The sequence below is a fragment of the Oncorhynchus nerka genome, linkage group LG11, assembly GCF_034236695.1.
Source record: "Oncorhynchus nerka isolate Pitt River linkage group LG11, Oner_Uvic_2.0, whole genome shotgun sequence".
Classification (NCBI taxonomy): Eukaryota; Metazoa; Chordata; class Actinopteri; order Salmoniformes; family Salmonidae; genus Oncorhynchus; species Oncorhynchus nerka.
The window spans coordinates 17,779,856-17,804,534 of record NC_088406.1 but is presented as its reverse complement, the minus strand read 5'-3'; the positions used below and the strand labels follow the sequence as shown (position 1 = coordinate 17,804,534).

The 24,679-nt window shown below is 47.3% G+C and overlaps 1 protein-coding gene and 1 pseudogene across 1 annotated transcript in view; one reads left to right on the top strand and one right to left on the bottom strand.

Annotated features, from left to right (window-relative positions):
* The window catches only part of LOC135573948 (uncharacterized), a 230,215-nt pseudogene that overhangs the window by 119,939 nt on the left and 85,597 nt on the right, over positions 1-24,679 (top strand).
* Positions 788-24,679, bottom strand: part of LOC115115680 (metabotropic glutamate receptor 5-like) — a 197,308-nt gene continuing 173,416 nt past the window's right edge. Inside the window, exons 13-16 of the mRNA XM_065024269.1 lie at positions 6,371-6,529; positions 5,761-6,069; positions 5,391-5,557; positions 788-4,505 (exon numbers count right to left, since the gene is read on the bottom strand). Coding sequence (XP_064880341.1) covers positions 3,554-4,505; positions 5,391-5,557; positions 5,761-6,069; positions 6,371-6,529 — 1,587 coding nt within the window. The 3' untranslated portion in view covers positions 788-3,553. The remainder of the gene's footprint in view (positions 4,506-5,390; positions 5,558-5,760; positions 6,070-6,370; positions 6,530-24,679) is intronic.

Here is a 24,679-nt window from a genome sequence, read left to right as displayed (position 1 = left end):
GTTCTGTCTGTCACTATGGAAACCTTCAGCCCTGTAGGAAGAACTGTGTTCTGTCTGTCACTATGGAAACCTTCAGCCCTGTAGGAAGAGCTGTGTTCTGTCTGTCACTATGGAAACCTTCAGCCCTAGCTGATGTGTGTGCCTTTTAACTTTCACAAATACGAGCTCAGATCAGTTTTCCTCAGATCAGTTGATCATTTCTAGGATTGATCGTAATGTTGTTTAGAGGAATCAGCCTTATAAACAATAGAATGGAATATGAGGAGTTACCTGTGGATCCTGTGTTTCTGTCAAGGCAGCAGGGTAGAGTACCTCAGAGCAGCCCAGGTTGGCAACATGGATTTAAAGTGCTGTGTCCACCTGCTGCTACACACACACACACACACAGAACAAGATGCTTCACACTACTGTGCCATCTCATCATAAACACAGAGGAATTACCCTCCATAGCCACAGGAAAGCTATCTCTATCTCAACATTGTTAAAGGTCCTAGGTCAATGGAACTGTTCTGGGTGGTTTCTTAGAGATGTATTTAGAAGGGAGAGGGGTGTGTATAGCTGTGATAGGAGACTGGGGTACTCCGGACAACAGTGTGACTTGCACCCAGTATAGATGTGCGTCATGTATGTGTATGGTTAGTATTGCTTTACATTTGAAAATCTGGAATATATTTATATAGAAAATATCCAAAACAATAAAAACAGTTGACTTTTACGAAACCACGTATTTCCCAACAAGCTACCCTCTATCCCAAGACCTCACCCTTTGGCACAATCATATTTTTCATGTATTTTATATTTATAACGTATAATTTTTTTTTTTGTAATATAATTACTAGACATTTGGATAGTAACATACATACTCTCACATTCAATGTAACACTTTTTTTCTCCCACATATTAGTACTGTATATGTTATAACATAATCATAATTTAAAAAACATTTCCTTTTGTAAATCAGTGTTTTCCTTTTCTACCTATTTGATATGTAAATGGGTCATTTAGGATCTGTCATTGCATTCCCTTGTTATGTACAGAGCCACTATGTCTGAGAGAACCTGTTCTCTCTACTGGTCTCTGGGTAAGTCACAGACTGACATTTATTGTCATGTATCATGCCTTGGAGGCAGAACTGAGCAATTTCTGCAAGAAGGCCCTGTCAAAAAAAATTAAAACGGTTTGGTCATGATTTAATGTTAGGGTTCTGTATTAGGGTTAGCAGTGTGGTAAAGGTTAGGGTTAGGGTTAAGGTTATGGTTAGGTTTGAAATCAGATTTCATGACTTTGTGGCTGGCAGGTTAGTGGTTTTGGTCATGAATCTTGTTCTGGATTTGAAACCCGACTTTGCAGCTAGCATACCTAAGGTCTGCCTCCAGAACAATGACAATAACGTTCAACCTGCCTGTGGCTGCCTGTGGCTGTGCCAGCTAGTGACCACTCTGCAGAGCTGCCTCCAGAACAAGACTAATGACAAAAAAGGTCAACCTGCTTGTGGCTGTGCCAGCTAGTGACCACTCTGCAGAGCTGCCTCCAGAACAAGACTAATGACAAAAAAGGTCAACCTGCTTGTGGCTGTGCCAGCTAGTGACCACTCTGCAGAGCTGCCTCCAGAACAAGACTAATGACAAAAAAGGTCAACCTGCTTGTGGCTGTGCCAGCTAGTGACCACTCTGCAGAGCTGCCTCCAGAACAAGACTAATGACAAAAAAGGTCAACCTGCTTGTGGCTGTGCCAGCTAGTGACCACTCTGCAGAGCTGCCTCCAGAACAAGACTAATGACAATAAATACCAACCTGCTACAAAGTCACACACATTCTTATGCCAGCAGTGGATCCGTTTCTGTTAAATTCCTGGGGATCTGATAAATATTCTCCTTCTGGCCCTCCTAGCTCTAGGGCTAAATCAGGGCTAAATCAGGGCTAAATCAGGGCTAAATCAGGTGTGGAAAGTTTGGTCCCAACGCTTCAGTAATCATTTAGAAAATATTTTACATTCAATCTTCTGAAGTAAACAATAGTACAAAAGACCTCAAAAAGCTGAAAATAACCGATGACAGAAAGAGAGAGACAGAGAGAGAGAGAGAGACAGAGAGAGAGAGAGAGAGACAGAGAGAGATTGACAGAGAGAGAGACAGGGAGACAGAGAGAGAGACAGGGAGACAGAGAGAGACAGAGAGAGACAGAGAGAGATTGACAGAGAGAGACAGAGAGAGATTGACAGAGAGAGAGACATGGAGAGAGAGAGAGAGAGAGATTGACAGAGAGAGAGACAGGGAGAGAGAGACAGAGAGAGATTGACAGAGAGAGAGACAGGGAGACAGAGAGAGAGACAGGGAGACAGAGACAGAGAGAGATTGACAGAGAGAGACAGAGAGAGATTGACAGAGAGAGAGACATGGAGAGAGAGAGATTGACAGAGAGAGAGACAGAGAGAGATTGACAGAGAGAGAGACAGGGAGATAGAGAGAGAGAGACAGGGAGACAGAGGGAGAGAGCGAGAGAGAGACAGAGAGCGAGAGAGATAGAGAGAGAGAGAATACTGCTCCAGACCCTGAGGCGATAGTTAGTCTGTGTGAATGTGAACAGCAAGGTCTCTGTTAAATCAATAGAAAGATTAAACACACACTGCACTCAGATCAGATCATACAGCGAGAGAGAAGTCCGAACCCCACTGGAGGTTTTCATATGCATGGTATGTATAAACAGAATCATCTGCTATTAAGATACCATCCAAGATATTTTTGTATTTACACTTTCCCCTACAACAGCCAATATGCAAGTGTTTATGTGTGTGTGTGTGTGGAGGTGTGCAGTTGTGCGTGCGTGTGTGTGTTGGTGTGCCAGTGGCCATAGTTGCTCTGCCCAGCCCTTATGGTTACTCCATGTGTGTCCATGGCAGCAGCTGGTTAGTCCTGTGAGGTTAGTGTCTTTAACACTCAGTAGGTCCACATGTGTCCCTACCTCCATGCTGCCCACAATAAACATCTCTAATTAGTTGACAGCCATTTTAGTTTAAGGCCACTACCAAAACAATGACCAAACACACCTCTATGGAGAGACTTCTGGCCATACGTTTGAACACCAAAACACTAGAAGTATTTTTGTAGTCCTTGTTCTCACCCCGGAATATCAACAACAAAAAAATACAATCATCACGTTATACCTCGCTGCTCACTGAACACATGTAAACACAAACACTGCAGGTCACCGTCCAATGACATCACACGATGATGTGTCCTGTTCCTGTCCCTCCTAGCAAGTACAAGGCTTTCATCTCTCTAAGGGACTGGTCAATCTCCTCTGGTCCTCTCCTCCTCTCCTCTTCTCGTCCTCTCTTCCTCTCATCGTCTCGTCCTCTCGTCCTCTCTTCCTCTCCTCCTCTCCTCCTCTCATCCTCTCCTCCTCTCCTCGTCTCTTACTCTCATCCACTCCTCCCACTATCACAAGGTAGCCATCACCATTATCTCCCCCAAGAGACTGTTTTTTCCAGGGTCCCTCTCCTTCTCTGTCCTTCCACTCTCCTCCTCTTCTCCTCGTCGCCTCTCATCTCTCTCTCACAGTGAGGAAGAGCTCTGGCTGTAGTTTCTCAGGGTCAGCATTTCATATTTGGGCGGAGGGGATGAGGGCGGGGGCAGACACAGGGTGGACTCTGAGACCGGGGAGCCACTTCCTGACCCCAGCGAATCACGGAAGGGTGAGGGCGGGGTCAAATTCATTAGCTCCTCCTCCAGCTCTGCCCTCCTTAGAGGGGACTCCACTCCCACAGTGAGGTGTCGCACCGGAGAGCGGGAGGCCTGAGGGTGAGTTAGGAGGCGAGGGTGAGGCAGGGGGTGAGTGAGGCCGGCGTGTCCACCTACGTAGGACTCGGCAGGGGGAAGGGGCTGGACGTCAGCGTATGTGGTCATGGTGAGGGGGAGGGGGATCTCCCGGGGGAGGAGGAAGGGGTCTGCAGGGTGGGAGGGCGTCAGGGTGTGTGTGTGAGAGTATGTGTGTGAGTGTGTGGGAGACGGGGAGAGCATCATGCTGTTGAGTTCGCTGATGTTGGCAGTGAAACGATTGACCACGCAGCTGATCTGATCCATCAGAGAACTGTCAAACACATCGCCCCCGCCTACAGAACCCCCGGTCAGGGAGGTCGGTACACCCATCACAAGCGGCTCCTCCCTTAGTCCCGCCCTATGCAGGTGCTGGCTGACAGTACTGATTGGTGAAGGGGTCTGGGGCCGGTAGGTAATTGGGTATCTCTCCTCGGTGTATCTCTCCTCTGCCTCTGTGAGCTCGTACAGGGTCTTGTCTGCATCAGGGTGGGAGTGGGGGAGGGACGGCATGTGGGGGTGAAGGTCAGCGCCCCCACTGTAGCGCCCCTCGGGGGTCTTGGAGAAGGGCTTAATGACAGCTGTCTGATTGTTCTCCTTCCTCTTGATGTGGAACGACAGGCGCTGCCACAGGTGGTTTCCACGGGAACCCCGCTCCGTCTGGGCCCAGGATACTGACTTCCCATTGGAACTACAGAGACAGGAAACAGGAAGTGAAAACAGGAAATTAAACAAGTGTGTCACAGCTGGTGCATAACAGTGTAGAAATGATTTTCTCTATTCCTCCCTCCACCTCCCCTGTTTGTTTGTTCTCTCTCTCTCTCTCTCTCTCAATTGTCAGGTTAATTAGTGTGATTAATCTATAATGGAGCATCTGATTAAATCATGCTGCTGTGGCTAGGGGTGGGAGGACTCTAGAGAGACTCATATAACCTCAGCACACAGACACCAACACACACACATAAAACAAGGGGAGAAAGAAGGGGGGGGGTAATTTTGACACATCTTATAGTGGTCTGATTGAAATCTTGCTTGCCAAGCGAGACAGTAACCAGCTGACTAAAGAGAATGTCCTTTTCCCTTTTGTCCTGTGGAGCAGCACATTGTCATTTCATATGGTTGCTTGGTCACGTGGTTGTTCCATTAGAGATGGCCTTTAGCTTGTCCTCTTCAACTTTGTTTTATCTCTCTCTCTCTCTCTCTCTCTCTCTCTCTCTCTCTCTCTCTCTCTCTCTCTCTCTCTCTCTCTCTCTCTCTCTCTCTCTCCCCACCTTTCACTCTCTCCCCCCTCTCTCATTTTCCTGGAAAGTGCCATCTACATAATCAGGTGTGCGGGTCGGACTCAGGTCAGACAGAGAGACACACAGCTGCTGAGGAACTTTTGACTCAGATGGCCCTTATTGAAATGGCTCTGCACTAAAAAGGTTGTTACTGAAACGGCCCTCAAATGAGATTCACTTAGGGACAGTGACCCAGCACCGATCTCAGCTAAACACTACCTCCTGTGTGACTCCAGACGGGCTCTACAGCATCTCTCTGTATTCCCTGCCCTACACACACGCATACACACACACACCTGAGTGTCTCTCCAGCGGAGCAGCGTCGCCTCCAGAGATTGACCAGGCTGGAGGAGCGGCTGGCGGCCGAGGAGGACTTCCCATCACCCACGTGCATGCGTACTACCGTGCTCGTAGTGAAAGCACTGCGTACGTTACGCTCTGGTTTGGCCAGGATGATATACACCTGGAGAGAGCGAGACAGACAGAAGAGCTTCATAACCCTTCATAAGCACTACATAACACTTGTTATAACCCTTCACAAGCCCCTTCTAACCAAACACAATATTCCAAAAAAACATTCCTTTTCAAGTCCCTCAGTCGAGCACCTGATTCCGTTTTGATTAAAGCTAAAGTTGTTTTCTATCTCCAGTGTCCTGTGTGTCTTACCTTGGGTACGAACAGGCAGCAGAGCGCCACAGTGGCACTGAGGCTGACGCTGAAGCACATGGTGATGATCTTGTAGTTGGAACCGAAGTAGATGGGCACGAAGGCCAGCCAAATGATACAGGTGGTGTACATGGTGAAGGCGATGTACTTGGCCTCGTTGAAGTTGGCCGGGACGTTACGCGTCTTGAAGGCGTAGAAGGTGCAGCTCAGGATCAGCAGGCCGTTGTAGCCCAGCGGCGCCACCACGCCCAGGTTGGTGGTGTAACAGATGCGATTGACCTGCCGGATGCTGGGATAGTCGTGGATCACCTGCAGGTAGTAGAGCCATCTGTATCAGCATGTACAAACACTGAGCGGACAAAACATTAGGAACATCTATTGCATCTTGCCTATGCCGCTCGACCATCGCTCATCCATATATTTATATGTAAATATTCACCATGGCACCAGGGTTTTCACTTCAGCCAGTTCAGCAAGTAAATGTATCATTCACGTAATTATTTAAGAGGCAGTCTCAGACCCTTAGGCTGACAATTCCCTGCCAACCCCCGCTGACACACACACACACACACACACACACACACACATACACCCAGTGGGCACAGCCTACCTGTGGGGGCTCCATGAGGAAGAGAGCCACTATGATGCCCAGCTGCAGCAGGATGAGTAGAGAGGCGATGATGAGCTGGGCGCATGCAGACATGAACCTGGGCTTCCTAGTACAGATCTTCTTCTTACTGCCAGCCAGGATACGGGCTATACGATTAGTCTGCAACAACAACACAGCGATTAGTCTGCAACAACAACACAGCCAGGATACGATTAGTCTGCAACAACAACACAGCCAGGATACGGCTATACTGTTAGTTGCAACAACAACAACACAACCAGGATATGAGCTATACTGTTAGTCTGCCAGGAAGCACTGTTAGTCTGCAACAACAACAGCCAGGATACGGGGATGCAACAACAACACAGCCAGGATCGAGCTATACTGTTAGTCTGCAACAACAACAACACAGCCAGGATACGGGCTATACGGTTAGTCTGCAACAACAACACAGCCAGGATACGAGCTTATGGTTAGTCTGCAACAACAACACAGCCAGGATACAGGTACACTGTTAGTCTGCCAGGATACGAGCTATATGGTTAGTCTGCAACAACAACAACACAGCCCAGGATGCAACAACAACAACACAGCCAGGAGCTACGGTTAGCCTGCAACAACAACAACACAGTTAGGTACGGGCTGTACGGTTAGTCTGCACAACAACAACACAGCCAGGATACGGTTAGCTATACAGCCAGGATAAGGGTTAGTCTGCAACAACAACAAACACATACGGTTAGTCTGCAACAACAACACAGGATAGTCTGCAACAACACAGCCACGAGCTATACTGTTAGTCTGCAACAACAACAACACAGCCAACAACAACACACAGCCAGGATACGAGCTATACGGTTAGTCTGCAACAACAACAACACAGCCAGGATACGGGATACGGGCTATACGGTTAGTCTGCAACAACAACAACACCAGGCCAGGAGTCTGCAACAACAACAACACAACCAGGATACGAGCTAAGGTTAGTCTGCAACAACAACAACACAACCAGGATACGAGCTATACGGTTAGTCTGCAACAACAACAACACAGCCAGGATACGAGCTATACGGTTAGTCTGCAACAACAACACAGCCAGGATACAAGCTATACGGTTAGTCTGCAACAACAACACAGCCAGGATACGGGGTACACTGTTAGTCTGCAACAACAACACAGCCAGGATACGAGCTATACTGTTAGTCTGCAACAACAACAACACAGCCAGGATACGAGCTATACGGTTAGTCTGCAACAACAACAACACAGCCAGGATACGGGCTATACGGTTAGTCTGCAACAACAACAACACAGCCAGGATACGAGCTATACGGTTAGTCTGCAACAACAACAACACAGCCAGGACAGCCGGGCTATACTGTTAGTCTGCAACAACAACAACACAGCCAGGATACGGGCTATACGGTTAGTCTGCAACAACAACAACACAGCCAGGATAAGCTACGGTTAGTCTGCAACAACAACAACACAGCCAGGATAGGAGCTACACTGTTAGTCTGCAACAACAACAACACAACCAGGATACGGCTATGGTCTGCAACAACAACAACACAGCCAGGATACAAGCTATACTGGCTATACTACGGTTAGTCTGCAACAACAACAACACAGGCGAGCAGGAGTCTGCAACAACAACAACACAGCCAGGATATGGGCTATACGGTTAGTCTGCAACAACAACAACACAGCCAGGATACGGGCTATACTGTTAGTCTGCAACAACAACACAGCCAGGATACGGGTCTGCAACAACAACAACACAGCCAGGATACGGTTAGTCTGCAACAACAACAACACAGCCAGGACACGGGCCAGGACAACACAGCCAGGCTATACTGTTAGTCTGCAACAACAACACAGCCAGGATACAAGCTATACTGTTAGTCTGCACCAACAACAACACAGCCAGGATACTATTAGCTATACGGTTACGGGTCTAGTCTGCAACAACAACAACACAGCCAGGATACGGGCTATACTGTTAGTCTGCAACAACAACACAGCCAGGATACGGGCTATACGGTTAGTCTGCAACAACAACAACACAGCCAGTCTGCAACAACAACAACACAGCCAGGATACGGGCTACGGGCTATACTGGTTAGTCTGCAACAACAACACGGTTAGTCTGCACAACCAGGATACGGGCTATACTGGTCTGCAACAACAACACAGCCAGGATACGGGCTATATTGTTAGTCCGCAACAACAACACAGCCAGGATACGAGCTATACGGTTAGTCTGTCAACACAGCCAAGCAACAACAACAACAACACAGCCAGGGATACGGGCAACACAACCAGGACTGTTAGTCTACAACAACAACAACACAGCCTGCAACAACAACAAACACAACCAGGACAGCCAGGGCTATAGTCTGTTAGTCTGCAAACAACAACACAGCCAGAGCTATACTGTTAGTCTGGATCCAAGAACAACAACACAGCCAGGATACGACACGGTTAGTCTGCAACAACAACACAGTCAGGATACAAGCTATACGGTTAGTCTGCAACAACAGGAACACAGCCAGGATACAAGCTATACTGTTAGTCTGCACCAAAAACAACACAACCAGGATACGAGGCTATACGGTTAGTCTACAACAACAACAACACAGCCAGGATACGGGCTATACTGTTAGTCTGCAACAACAACACAGCCAGGATACGGGCTACACGGTTAGTCTGAACCGCAACAACAACACAGCCAGGATACGGGCTATACGGTTAGTCTGCAACAACAACAACACAGCCAGGATACGGGCTATACTGTTAGTCTGCAACAACAACACAGCCAGGATACGGGCTATACGGTTAGTCTGCAACAACAACAACACAGCCAGGATACGGGCTACACTGTTAGTCTGCAACAACAACACAGCCAGGATACGAGGGCTGCAACAACAACACAGCCAGGATACAAGCTATACTGGTTAGTCTGCAACAACAACAACACAGCCAGGATACGGGCTATACTGTTAGTCTGCAACAACAAACACAGCCAGGATACAAGCTATACTGTTAGTCTGCAACAACAACACAACCAGGATACGAGCTATACGGTTAGTCTGCAACAACAACAACACAGCCAGGATACGGGCTATACTGTTAGTCTGCGCAACAACAACACAGCCAGGATACGGGCTATACGGTTAGTCTGCAACAACAACAACACAGCCAGGATACGACTACACTGTTAGCTATACGGGGTTAGTCTGCAACAACACAGCCAGGATAACACAGCCAGGATACGGGCTATACGGTTGGTCTGCAACAACAACAACACAGCCAGGATACGAGCTATACTGTTAGTCTGCAACAACAACAACACAGCCAGGATACGGGCTATACTGTTAGTCCGCAACAACAACACAGCCAGGATACGAGCTATACGGTTAGTCTGCAACAACAACACAGCCAGGATACAAGCTATACTGTTAGTCTGCACCAACAACAACACAACCAGGATACGAGCTATACGGTTGGTCTACAACAACAACAACACAGCCAGGATACGGGCTATACTGTTAGTCCGCAACAACAACACAGCCAGGATACGGGCTATACGGTTAGTCTGCAACAACAACAACACAGCCAGGATACGGGCTACACTGTTAGTCTGCAACAACAACACAGCCAGGATACGGGCTATATGGTTAGTCTGCAACAACAACAACACAGCCAGGATACGGGCTATACTGTTAGTCTGCAACAACAACACAGCCAGGATACAAGCTATACTGTTAGTCTGCACCAACAACAACACAACCAGGATACGAGCTATACGGTTAGTCTACAACAACAACAACACAGCCAGGATACGGGCTATACTGTTAGTCCGCAACAACAACACAGCCAGGATACGGGCTATACGGTTAGTCTGCAACAACAACAACACAGCCAGGATACGGGCTACACTGTTAGTCTGCAACAACAACAACACAACCAGGATACGGGCTATACTGTTAGTCTGCAACAACAACACAGCCAGGATACGGGCTATACTGTTAGTCCGCAACAACAACACAGCCAGGATACGGGCTATACGGTTAGTCTGCAACAACAACAACACAGCCAGGATACGGGCTACACTGTTAGTCTGCAACAACAACAACACAACCAGGATACGGGCTATACTGTTAGTCTGCAACAACAACACAGCCAGGATACGGGCTATACTGTTAGTCCGCAACAACAACACAGCCAGGATACGAGCTATACGGTTAGTCTGCAACAACAACACAGTCAGGATACAAGCTATACTGTTAGTCTGCACCAAAAACAACACAACCAGGATACGAGCTATACGGTTAGTCTACAACAACAACAACACAGCCAGGATACGGGCTATACTGTTAGTCCGCAACAACAACACAGCCAGGATACGGGCTACACTGTTAGTCTGCAACAACAACACAGCCAGGATACGGGCTATACGGTTAGTCTGCAACAACAACAACACAGCCAGGATACGGGCTACACTGTTAGTCTGCAACAACAACACAGCCAGGATACGGGCTATACGGTTAGTCTGCAACAACAACAACACAGCCAGGATACGGGCTACACTGTTAGTCTGCAACAACAACACAGCCAGGATACGGGCTATACGGTTAGTCTGCAACAACAACAACACAGCCAGGATACGGGCTATACTGTTAGTCTGCAACAACAACACAGCCAGGATACAAGCTATACTGTTAGTCTGCACCAACAACAACACAACCAGGATACGAGCTATACGGTTAGTCTACAACAACAACAACACAGCCAGGATACGGGCTATACTGTTAGTCCGCAACAACAACACAGCCAGGATACGGGCTATACGGTTAGTCTGCAACAACAACAACACAGCCAGGATACGAGCTATACGGTTAGTCTGCAACAACACAGCCAGGATACGGGCTATACGGTTGGTCTGCAACAACAACAACACAGCCAGGATACGAGCTATACTGTTAGTCTGCAACAACAACAACACAGCCAGGATACGGGCTATACTGTTAGTCCGCAACAACAACACAGCCAGGATACGAGCTATACGGTTAGTCTGCAACAACAACACAGCCAGGATACAAGCTATACTGTTAGTCTGCACCAACAACAACACAACCAGGATACGAGCTATACGGTTGGTCTACAACAACAACAACACAGCCAGGATACGGGCTATACTGTTAGTCCGCAACAACAACACAGCCAGGATACGGGCTATACGGTTAGTCTGCAACAACAACAACACAGCCAGGATACGGGCTACACTGTTAGTCTGCAACAACAACACAGCCAGGATACGGGCTATATGGTTAGTCTGCAACAACAACAACACAGCCAGGATACGGGCTATACTGTTAGTCTGCAACAACAACACAGCCAGGATACAAGCTATACTGTTAGTCTGCACCAACAACAACACAGCCAGGATACGGGCTACACTGTTAGTCTGCAACAACAACAACACAACCAGGATACGGGCTATACTGTTAGTCTGCAACAACAACAACACAGCCAGGATACGGGCTATACTGTTAGTCCGCAACAACAACACAGCCAGGATAGGAGCTATACGGTTAGTCTGCAACAACAACAACACAACCAGGATACGAGCTATACGGTTAGTCTGCAACAACAACAACACAGCCAGGATACGAGCTATACTGTTAGTCTGCAACAACAACACAACCAGGATACGGGCTGTACGGTTAGTCTGCAACAACAACAACACAGCCAGGATACGAGCTATACGGTTAGTCTGCAACAACAACAACACAGCCAGGATACGAGCTATACGGTTAGTCTGCAACAACAACAACACAGCCAGGATACGGGCTATACGGTTAGTCTGCAACAACAACAACACAGCCAGGATACGGGCTATACGGTTAGTCTGCAACAACAACAACACAGCCAGGATACGAGCTATACGGTTAGTCTGCAACAACAACACAGCCAGGATACGAGCTATACTGTCAGTCTGCAACAACAACAACACAGCCAGGATACGAGCTATACTGTTAGTCTGCAACAACAACAACACAGCCAGGATACGGGCTATACTGTTAGTCCGCAACAACAATACAGCCCGGATACGAGCTATACGGTTAGTCTGCAACAACAACACAACCAGGATACGAGCTATACGGTTAGTCTGCAACAACAACAACACAGCCAGGATACAAGCTACACTGTTAGTCTGCAACAACAACAACACAGCCAGGATACGAGCTATACGGTTAGTCTGCAACAACAACACAGCCAGGATACGGGCTATACGGTTAGTCTGCAACAACAACAACACAGCCAGGATACAAGCTATACTGTTAGTCTGCAACAACAACAACACAGCCAGGATACGAGCTATACGGTTAGTCTGCAACAACAACAACACAGCCAGGATACGAGCTATACTGTTAGTCTGCAACAACAACAACACAGCCAGGATACGAGCTATACGGTTAGTCTGCAACAACACAGCCAGGATACGGGCTATACGGTTAGTCTGCAACAACAACAACACAGCCAGGATACGAGCTATACGGTTAGTCTGCAACAACACAGCCAGGATACGGGCTATACGGTTAGTCTGCAACAACAACAACACAGCCAGGATACGAGCTATACGGTTAGTCTGCAACAACAACAACACAGCCAGGATACGAGCTATACTGTTAGTCTGCAACAACAACAACACAGCCAGGATACGAGCTATACGGTTAGTCTGCAACAACACAGCCAGGATACGGGCTATACGGTTAGTCTGCAACAACAACAACACAGCCAGGATACGAGCTATACTGTTAGTCTGCAACAACAACAACACAGCCAGGATACGGGCTATACTGTTAGTCCGCAACAACAACACAGCCAGGATACAAGCTATACGGTTAGTCTGCAACAATAACAACACAGCCAGGATACGAGCTATACGGTTAGTCTGCAACAACAACAACACAGCCAGGATATGGGCTATACGGTTAGTCTGCAACAACAACAACACAGCCAGGATACGAGCTATACTGTTAGTCTGCAACAACAACAACACAGCCAGGATACGGGCTATACTGTTAGTCCGCAACAACAACACAGCCAGGATACGAGCTATACGGTTAGTCTGCAACAACAACACAGCCAGGATACAAGCTATACTGTTAGTCTGCACCAACAACAACACAACCAGGATACGAGCTATACGGTTAGTCTACAACAACAACAACACAGCCAGGATACGGGCTATACTGTTAGTCCGCAACAACAACACAGCCAGGATACGGGCTATACGGTTAGTCTGCAACAACAACAACACAGCCAGGATACGGGCTACACTGTTAGTCTGCAACAACAACACAGCCAGGATACGGGCTATATGGTTAGTCTGCAACAACAACAACACAGCCAGGATACGGGCTATACTGTTAGTCTGCAACAACAACACAGCCAGGATACAAGCTATACTGTTAGTCTGCACCAACAACAACACAACCAGGATACGAGCTATACGGTTAGTCTACAACAACAACAACACAGCCAGGATACGGGCTATACTGTTAGTCCGCAACAACAACACAGCCAGGATACGGGCTATACGGTTAGTCTGCAACAACAACAACACAGCCAGGATACGGGCTATACTGTTAGTCCGCAACAACAACACAGCCAGGATAGGAGCTATACGGTTAGTCTGCAACAACAACAACACAACCAGGATACGAGCTATACGGTTAGTCTGCAACAACAACAACACAGCCAGGATACGAGCTATACTGTTAGTCTGCAACAACAACACAACCAGGATACGGGCTGTACGGTTAGTCTGCAACAACAACAACACAGCCAGGATACGAGCTATACGGTTAGTCTGCAACAACAACAACACAGCCAGGATACGGGCTATACGGTTAGTCTGCAACAACAACAACACAGCCAGGATACGGGCTATACGGTTAGTCTGCAACAACAACAACACAGCCAGGATACGGGCTATACGGTTAGTCTGCAACAACAACAACACAGCCAGGATACGAGCTATACTGTTAGTCTGCAACAACAACACAGCCAGGATACGAGCTATACTGTTAGTCTGCAACAACAACAACACAGCCAGGATACGGAGCTATACTGTTAGTCTGCAACAACAACAACACAGCCAGGATACGGGCTATACTGTTAGTCTGCAACAACACAGCCACGGTTAGTCTGCAACAACAACACAGCCAGGATACGAGCTATACGGTTAGTCTGCAACAACAACAACACAGCCAGGATACAAGCTACACTGTTAGTCTGCAACAACAACAACACAGCCAGGATACGGTTAGTCTGCAACAACAACAACACAGCTATACGGTTAGTCTGCAACAACAACACAGCCAGGATACGGGCTATACGGTTAGTCTGCAACAACAACAACACAGCCAGGATACAAGCTATACGGTTAGTCTGCAACAACAACAACACAGCCAGGATACGGAGCTTACGGTTAGTCTGCAACAACAACAACACAGCCAGGATACAAGCTATACTGTTAGTCTGCAACAACAACAACACAGCCAGGATACGAGCTATACGGTTAGTCTGCAACAACACAGCCAGGATACGGGCTATACGGTTAGTCTGCAACAACAACAACACAGCCAGGATACAGCTATACGGTTAGTCTGCAACAACACAGCCAGGATACGGGCTATACGGTTAGTCTGCAACAACAACAACACAGCCAGGATACGAGCTATACGGTTAGTCTATACGGTTAGTCTGCAACAACAACAACACAGCCAGGATACGAGCTATACTGTTAGTCTGCAACAACAACAACACAGCCAGGATACGAGCTATACGGTTAGTCTGCCACAACAACACAGCCAGGATACGAGCTATACGGTTAGTCTGCAACAACAACAACACAGCCAGGATACGAGCTATACGGTTAGTCTGCAACAACAACAACACAGCCAGGATACAAGCTATACTGTTAGTCTGCAACAACAACACAACCAGGATACGGGCTGTACGGTTAGTCTGCAACAACAACAACACAGCCAGGATACGAGCTATACGGTTAGTCTGCAACAACAACAACACAGCCAGGATATGGGCTATACGGTTAGTCTGCAACAACAACAACACAGCCAGGATACGAGCTATACTGTTAGTCTGCAACAACAACAACACAGCCAGGATACGGGCTATACTGTTAGTCCGCAACAACAACACAGCCAGGATACGAGCTATACGGTTAGTCTGCAACAACAACACAGCCAGGATACAAGCTATACTGTTAGTCTGCACCAACAACAACACAACCAGGATACGAGCTATACGGTTAGTCTACAACAACAACAACACAGCCAGGATACGGGCTATACTGTTAGTCCGCAACAACAACACAGCCAGGATACGGGCTATACGGTTAGTCTGCAACAACAACAACACAGCCAGGATACGGGCTACACTGTTAGTCTGCAACAACAACACAGCCAGGATACGGGCTATATGGTTAGTCTGCACAACAAGTCTACAACAACAACAACACAGCCAGGATACGGGCTATACTGTTAGTCTGCAACAACAACACAGCCAGGATACAAGCTATACTGTTAGTCTGCACCAACAACAACACAACCAGGATACGAGCTATACGGTTAGTCTACAACAACAACAACACAGCCAGGATACGGGCTATACTGTTAGTCTGCAACAACAACACAGCCAGGATACGGGCTATACGGTTAGTCTGCAACAACAACAACACAGCCAGGATACGAGCTATACGGTTAGTCTGCAACAACAACAACACAGCCAGGATACGGGCTATACGGTTAGTCTGCAACAACAACAACACAGCCAGGATACGAGCTATACGGTTAGTCTGCAACAACAACAACACAGCCAGGATACGGGCTATACTGTTAGTCCGCAACAACAACACAGCCAGGATACGTTAGCTATACGGTTAGTCTGCAACAACAACAACACAGCCAGGATACGGGCTATACGGTTAGTCTGCAACAACAACAACACAGCCAGGATACAAGCTATACTGTTAGTCTGCACCAACAACAACACAGCCAGGATACGGCTATACGGTTAGTCTACAACAACAACAACACAGCCAGGATACGGGCTATACTGTTAGTCCGCAACAACAACACAGCCAGGATACGGGCTATACGGTTAGTCTGCAACAACAACAACACAGCCAGGATACGAGCTATACGGTTAGTCTGCAACAACAACAACACAGCCAGGATATGGGCTATACGGTTAGTCTGCAACACCAACAACACAGCCAGGATACGAGCTATACTGTTAGTCTGCAACAACAACAACACAGCCAGGATACGGGCTATACTGTTAGTCCGCAACAACAACACAGCCAGGATACGAGCTATACGGTTAGTCTGCAACAACAACACAGTCAGGATACAAGCTATACTGTTAGTCTGCACCAAAAACAACACAGCCAGGATACGAGCTATACGGTTAGTCTGCAACAACAACAACACAGCCAGGGTACGAGCTATACGGTTAGTCTGCAACAACAACAACACAGCCAGGATACAAGCTATACTGTTAGTCTGCACCAACAACAACACAACCAGGATACGAGCTATACGGTTAGTCTACAACAACAACAACACAGCCAGGATACGGGCTATACTGTTAGTCTGCAACAACAACAACACAGCCAGGATACGAGCTATACGGTTAGTCTGCAACAACAACAACACAGCCAGGATATGGGCTATACGGTTAGTCTGCAACACCAACAACACAGCCAGGATACGAGCTATACTGTTAGTCTGCAACAACAACAACACAGCCAGGATACGGGCTATACTGTTAGTCCGCAACAACAACACAGCCAGGATACGAGCTATACGGTTAGTCTGCAACAACAACACAATCAGGATACAAGCTATACTGTTAGTCTGCACCAAAAACAACACAACCAGGATACGAGCTATACGGTTAGTCTACAACAACAACAACACAGCCAGGATACGGGCTATACTGTTAGTCCGCAACAACAACACAGCCAGGATACGGGCTATACGGTTAGTCTGCAACAACAACAACACAGCCAGGATACGGGCTACACTGTTAGTCTGCAACAACAACACAGCCAGGATACGGGCTATACGGTTAGTCTGCAACAACAACAACACAGCCAGGATACGGGCTATACTGTTATTCTGCAACAACAACACAGCCAGGATACAAGCTATACTGTTAGTCTGCACCAACAACAACACAACCAGGATACGAGCTATACGGTTAGTCTACAACAACAACAACACAGCCAGGATACGGGCTATACTGTTAGTCCGCAACAACAACACAGCCAGGATACGGGCTATACGGTTAGTCCGCAACAACAACACAGCCAGGATACGGGCTATACGGTTAGTCTGCAACAACAACAACACAGCCAGGATACGAGCTATACGGTTAGTCTGCAACAACACAGCCAGGATACGGGCTATACGGTTGGTCTGCAACAACAACAACACAGCCAGGATACGAGCTATACTGTTACTCTGCAACAACAACAACACAGCCAGGATACGGGCTATACTGTTAGTCCGCAACAACAACACAGCCAGGATACGAGCTATACGGTTAGTCTGCAACAACAACACAGCCAGGATACAAGCTATACTGTTAGTCTGCACCAACAACAACACAACCAGGATACGAGCTATACGGTTGGTCTACAACAACAACAACACAGCCAGGATACGGTTTATACTGTTAGTCCGCAACAACAACACAGCCAGGATACGGGCTATACGGTTAGTCTGCAACAACAACAACACAGCCAGGATACGGGCTACACTGTTAGTCTGCAACAACAACACAGCCAGGATACGGGCTATATGGTTATTCTGCAACAACAACAACACAGCCAGGATACGGGCTATACTGTTAGTCTGCAACAACAACACAGCCAGGATACAAGCTATACTGTTAGTCTGCACCAACAACAACACAACCAGGATACGAGCTATACGGTTAGTCTACAACAACAACAACACAGCCAGGATACGGGCTATACTGTTAGTCCGCAACAACAACACAGCCAGGATACGGGCTATACGGTTAGTCTGCAACAACAACAACACAGCCAGGATACGAGCTATACGGTTAGTCTGCAACAACACAGCCAGGATACGGGCTATACGGTTAGTCTGCAACAACAACAACACAGCCAGGATACGAGCTATACTGTTAGTCTGCAACAACAACAACACAGCCAGGATACGGGCTATACTGTTAGTCCGCAACAACAACACAGCCAGGATACGAGCTATACGGTTAGTCTGCAACAACAACAACACAGCCAGGATACGAGCTATACGGTTAGTCTGCAACAACAACAACACAGCCAGGATACAAGCTATACTGTTAGTCTGCACCAAAAACAACACAACCAGGATACGAGCTATACGGTTAGTCTACAACAACAACAACACAGCCAGGATACGGGCTATACTGTTAGTCCGCAACAACAACACAGCCAGGATACGGGCTATACGGTTAGTCTGCAACAACAACAACACAGCCAGGATACGAGCTATACGGTTAGTCTGCAACAACAACAACACAGCCAGGATATGGGCTATACGGTTAGTCTGCAACACCAACAACACAGCCAGGATACGAGCTATACTGTTAGTCTGCAACAACAACAACACAGCCAGGATACGGGCTATACTGTTAGTCCGCAACAACAACACAGCCAGGATACGAGCTATACGGTTAGTCTGCAACAACAACACAGCCAGGATACAAGCTATACTGTTAGTCTGCAACAACAAAACAGCCAGGATACGGGCTATACGGTTAGTCTGCAACAACAACAACACAGCCAGGATACGGGCTATACTGTTAGTCTGCAACAACAACACAGCCAGGATACAAGCTATACTGTTAGTCTGCACCAACAACAACACAACCAGGATACGAGCTATACGGTTAGTCTACAACAACAACAACACAGCCAGGATACGGGCTATACTGTTAGTCCGCAACAACAACACAGCCAGGATACGGGCTATACGGTTAGTCTGCAACAACAACAACACAGCCAGGATACGAGCTATACGGTTAGTCTGCAACAACAACAACACAACCAGGATACGAGCTATACGGTTAGTCTTTAACAACAACAACACAGCCAGGATACGAGCTATACGGTTAGTCTGCAACAACAACAACACAGCCAGGATACGGGCTATACTGTTAGTCTGCAACAACAACACAGCCAGGATACAAGCTATACTGTTAGTCTGCACCAACAACAACACAACCAGGATACGAGCTATACGGTTAGTCTACAACAACAACAACACAGCCAGGATACGGGCTATACTGTTAGTCCGCAACAACAACACAGCCAGGATACGGGCTATACGGTTAGTCTGCAACAACAACAACACAGCCAGGATACGAGCTATATGGTTAGTCTGCAACAACAACAACACAACCAGGATACGAGCTATACGGTTAGTCTGCAACAACAACAACACAGCCAGGATACGAGCTATACGGTTAGTCTGCAACAACAACAACACAGCCAGGATACGAGCTATACGGTTAGTCTGCAACAACAACAACACAGCCAGGATACGGGCTATACGGTTAGTCTGCAACAACAACAACACAGCCAGGATACGGGCTATACGGTTAGTCTGCAACAACAACAACACAGCCAGGATACGAGCTATACGGTTAGTCTACAACAACAACAACACAGCCAGGATACGGGCTATACTGTTAGTCCGCAACAACAACACAGCCAGGATACGGGCTATACGGTTAGTCTGCAACAACAACAACACAGCCAGGATACGAGCTATACGGTTAGTCTGCAACAACAACACAGCCAGGATACGGGCTATACTGTTAGTCTGCAACAACAACACAGCCAGGATACAAGCTATACTGTTAGTCTGCACCAACAACAACACAACCAGGATACGGGCTATACTGTTAGTCCGCAACAACAACACAGCCAGGATACGAGCTATACGGTTAGTCTGCAACAACAACACAACCAGGATACGAGCTATACGGTTAGTCTGCAACAACAACACAGCCAGGATACAAGCTATACTGTTAGTCTGCACCAACAACAACACAACCAGGATACGAGCTATACGGTTAGTCTACAACAACAACAACACAGCCAGGATACGGGCTATACTGTTAGTCCGCAACAACAACACAGCCAGGATACGGGCTATACGGTTAGTCTGCAACAACAACAACACAGCCAGGATACGGGCTATACTGTTAGTCCGCAACAACAACACAGCCAGGATACGAGCTATACGGTTAGTCTGCAACAACAACAACACAGCCAGGATACGAGCTATACGGTTAGTCTGCAACAACAACAACACAGCCAGGATACAAGCTATACTGTTAGTCTGCACCAAAAACAACACAACCAGGATACGAGCTATACGGTTAGTCTACAACAACAACAACACAGCCAGGATACGGGCTATACTGTTAGTCCGCAACAACAACACAGCCAGGATACGGGCTATACGGTTAGTCTGCAACAACAACAACACAGCCAGGATACGAGCTATACGGTTAGTCTGCAACAACAACAACACAGCCAGGATATGGGCTATACGGTTAGTCTGCAACAACAACAACACAGCCAGGATACGAGCTATACTGTTAGTCTGCAACAACAACAACACAGCCAGGATACGGGCTATACTGTTAGTCCGCAACAACAACACAGCCAGGATACGAGCTATACGGTTAGTCTGCAACAACAACACAGCCAGGATACAAGCTATACTGTTAGTCTGCACCAACAACAACACAACCAGGATACGAGCTATACGGTTAGTCTACAACAACAACAACACAGCCAGGATACGGGCTATACTGTTAGTCCGCAACAACAACACAGCCAGGATACGGGCTATACGGTTAGTCTGCAACAACAACAACACAGCCAGGATACGGGCTACACTGTTAGTCTGCAACAACAAAACAGCCAGGATACGGGCTATACGGTTAGTCTGCAACAACAACAACACAGCCAGGATACGGGCTATACTGTTAGTCTGCAACAACAACACAGCCAGGATACAAGCTATACTGTTAGTCTGCACCAACAACAACACAACCAGGATACGAGCTATACGGTTAGTCTACAACAACAACAACACAGCCAGGATACGGGCTATACTGTTAGTCCGCAACAACAACACAGCCAGGATACGGGCTATACGGTTAGTCTGCAACAACAACAACACAGCCAGGATACGAGCTATACGGTTAGTCTGCAACAACAACAACACAACCAGGATACGAGCTATACGGTTAGTCTGCAACAACAACAACACAGCCAGGATACGAGCTATACGGTTAGTCTGCAACAACAACAACACAGCCAGGATACGGGCTATACTGTTAGTCTGCAACAACAACACAGCCAGGATACAAGCTATACTGTTAGTCTGCACCAACAACAACACAACCAGGATACGAGCTATACGGTTAGTCTACAACAACAACAACACAGCCAGGATACGGGCTATACTGTTAGTCGCAACAACAACACAGCCAGGATACGGGCTATACGGTTAGTCTGCAACAACAACAACACAGCCAGGATACGAGCTATATGGTTAGTCTGCAACAACAACAACACAACCAGGATACGAGCTATACGGTTAGTCTGCAACAACAACAACACAGCCAGGATACGAGCTATACGGTTAGTCTGCAACAACAACAACACAGCCAGGATACGAGCTATACGGTTAGTCTGCAACAACAACAACACAGCCAGGATACGGGCTATACGGTTAGTCTGCAACAACAACAACACAGCCAGGATACGGGCTATACGGTTAGTCTGCAACAACAACAACACAGCCAGGATACGAGCTATACGGTTAGTCTACAACAACAACAACACAGCCAGGATACGGGCTATACTGTTAGTCCGCAACAACAACACAGCCAGGATACGGGCTATACGGTTAGTCTGCAACAACAACAACACAGCCAGGATACGAGCTATACGGTTAGTCTGCAACAACAACACAGCCAGGATACGGGCTATACTGTTAGTCTGCAACAACAACACAGCCAGGATACAAGCTATACGGTTAGTCTGCAACAACAACAACACAGCCAGGATACGAGCTATACGGTTAGTCTGCAACAACAACAACACAGCCAGGATATGGGCTATACGGTTAGTCTGCAACACCAACAACACAGCCAGGATACGAGCTATACTGTTAGTCTGCAACAACAACAACACAGCCAGGATACGGGCTATACTGTTAGTCCGCAACAACAACACAGCCAGGATACGAGCTATACGGTTAGTCTGCAACAACAACACAGCCAGGATACAAGCTATACTGTTAGTCTGCACCAACAACAACACAACCAGGATACGAGCTATACGGTTAGTCTACAACAACAACAACACAGCCAGGATACGGGCTATACTGTTAGTCCGCAACAACAACACAGCCAGGATACGGGCTATACGGTTAGTCTGCAACAACAACAACACAGCCAGGATACGGGCTACACTGTTAGTCTGCAACAACAAAACAGCCAGGATACGGGCTATACGGTTAGTCTGCAACAACAACAACACAGCCAGGATACGGGCTATACTGTTAGTCTGCAACAACAACACAGCCAGGATACAAGCTATACTGTTAGTCTGCACCAACAACAACACAACCAGGATACGAGCTATACGGTTAGTCTACAACAACAACAACACAGCCAGGATACGGGCTATACTGTTAGTCCGCAACAACAACACAGCCAGGATACGGGCTATACGGTTAGTCTGCAACAACAACAACACAGCCAGGATACGAGCTATACGGTTAGTCTGCAACAACAACAACACAACCAGGATACGAGCTATACGGTTAGTCTGCAACAACAACAACACAGCCAGGATACGAGCTATACGGTTAGTCTGCAACAACAACAACACAGCCAGGATACGGGCTATACTGTTAGTCTGCAACAACAACACAGCCAGGATACAAGCTATACTGTTAGTCTGCACCAACAACAACACAACCAGGATACGAGCTATACGGTTAGTCTACAACAACAACAACACAGCCAGGATACGGGCTATACTGTTAGTCCGCAACAACAACACAGCCAGGATACGGGCTATACGGTTAGTCTGCAACAACAACAACACAGCCAGGATACGAGCTATATGGTTAGTCTGCAACAACAACAACACAACCAGGATACGAGCTATACGGTTAGTCTGCAACAACAACAACACAGCCAGGATACGAGCTATACGGTTAGTCTGCAACAACAACAACACAGCCAGGATACGGGCTATACGGTTAGTCTGCAACAACAACAACACAGCCAGGATACGGGCTATACGGTTAGTCTGCAACAACAACAACACAGCCAGGATACGGGCTATACGGTTAGTCTGCAACAACAACAACACAGCCAGGATACGAGCTATACGGTTAGTCTACAACAACAACAACACAGCCAGGATACGGGCTATACTGTTAGTCCGCAACAACAACACAGCCAGGATACGGGCTATACGGTTAGTCTGCAACAACAACAACACAGCCAGGATACGAGCTATACGGTTAGTCTGCAACAACAACACAGCCAGGATACGGGCTATACTGTTAGTCTGCAACAACAACACAGCCAGGATACAAGCTATACTGTTAGTCTGCACCAACAACAACACAACCAGGATACGGGCTATACTGTTAGTCCGCAACAACAACACAGCCAGGATACGAGCTATACGGTTAGTCTGCAACAACAACACAACCAGGATACGAGCTATACGGTTAGTCTGCAACAACAACACAGCCAGGATACAAGCTATACTGTTAGTCTGCACCAACAACAACACAACCAGGATACGAGCTATACGGTTAGTCCGCAACAACAACACAGCCAGGATACGGGCTATACGGTTAGTCTGCAACAACAACACAGCCAGGATACAAGCTATACTGTTAGTCTGCACCAACAACAACACAACCAGGATACGAGCTATACGGTTAGTCTACAACAACAACAACACAGCCAGGATACGGGCTATACTGTTAGTCCGCAACAACAACACAGCCAGGATACGGGCTATACGGTTAGTCTGCAACAACAACAACACAGCCAGGATACGGGCTATACTGTTAGTCCGCAACAACAACACAGCCAGGATACGGGCTATACGGTTAGTCTGCAACAACAACAACACAGCCAGGA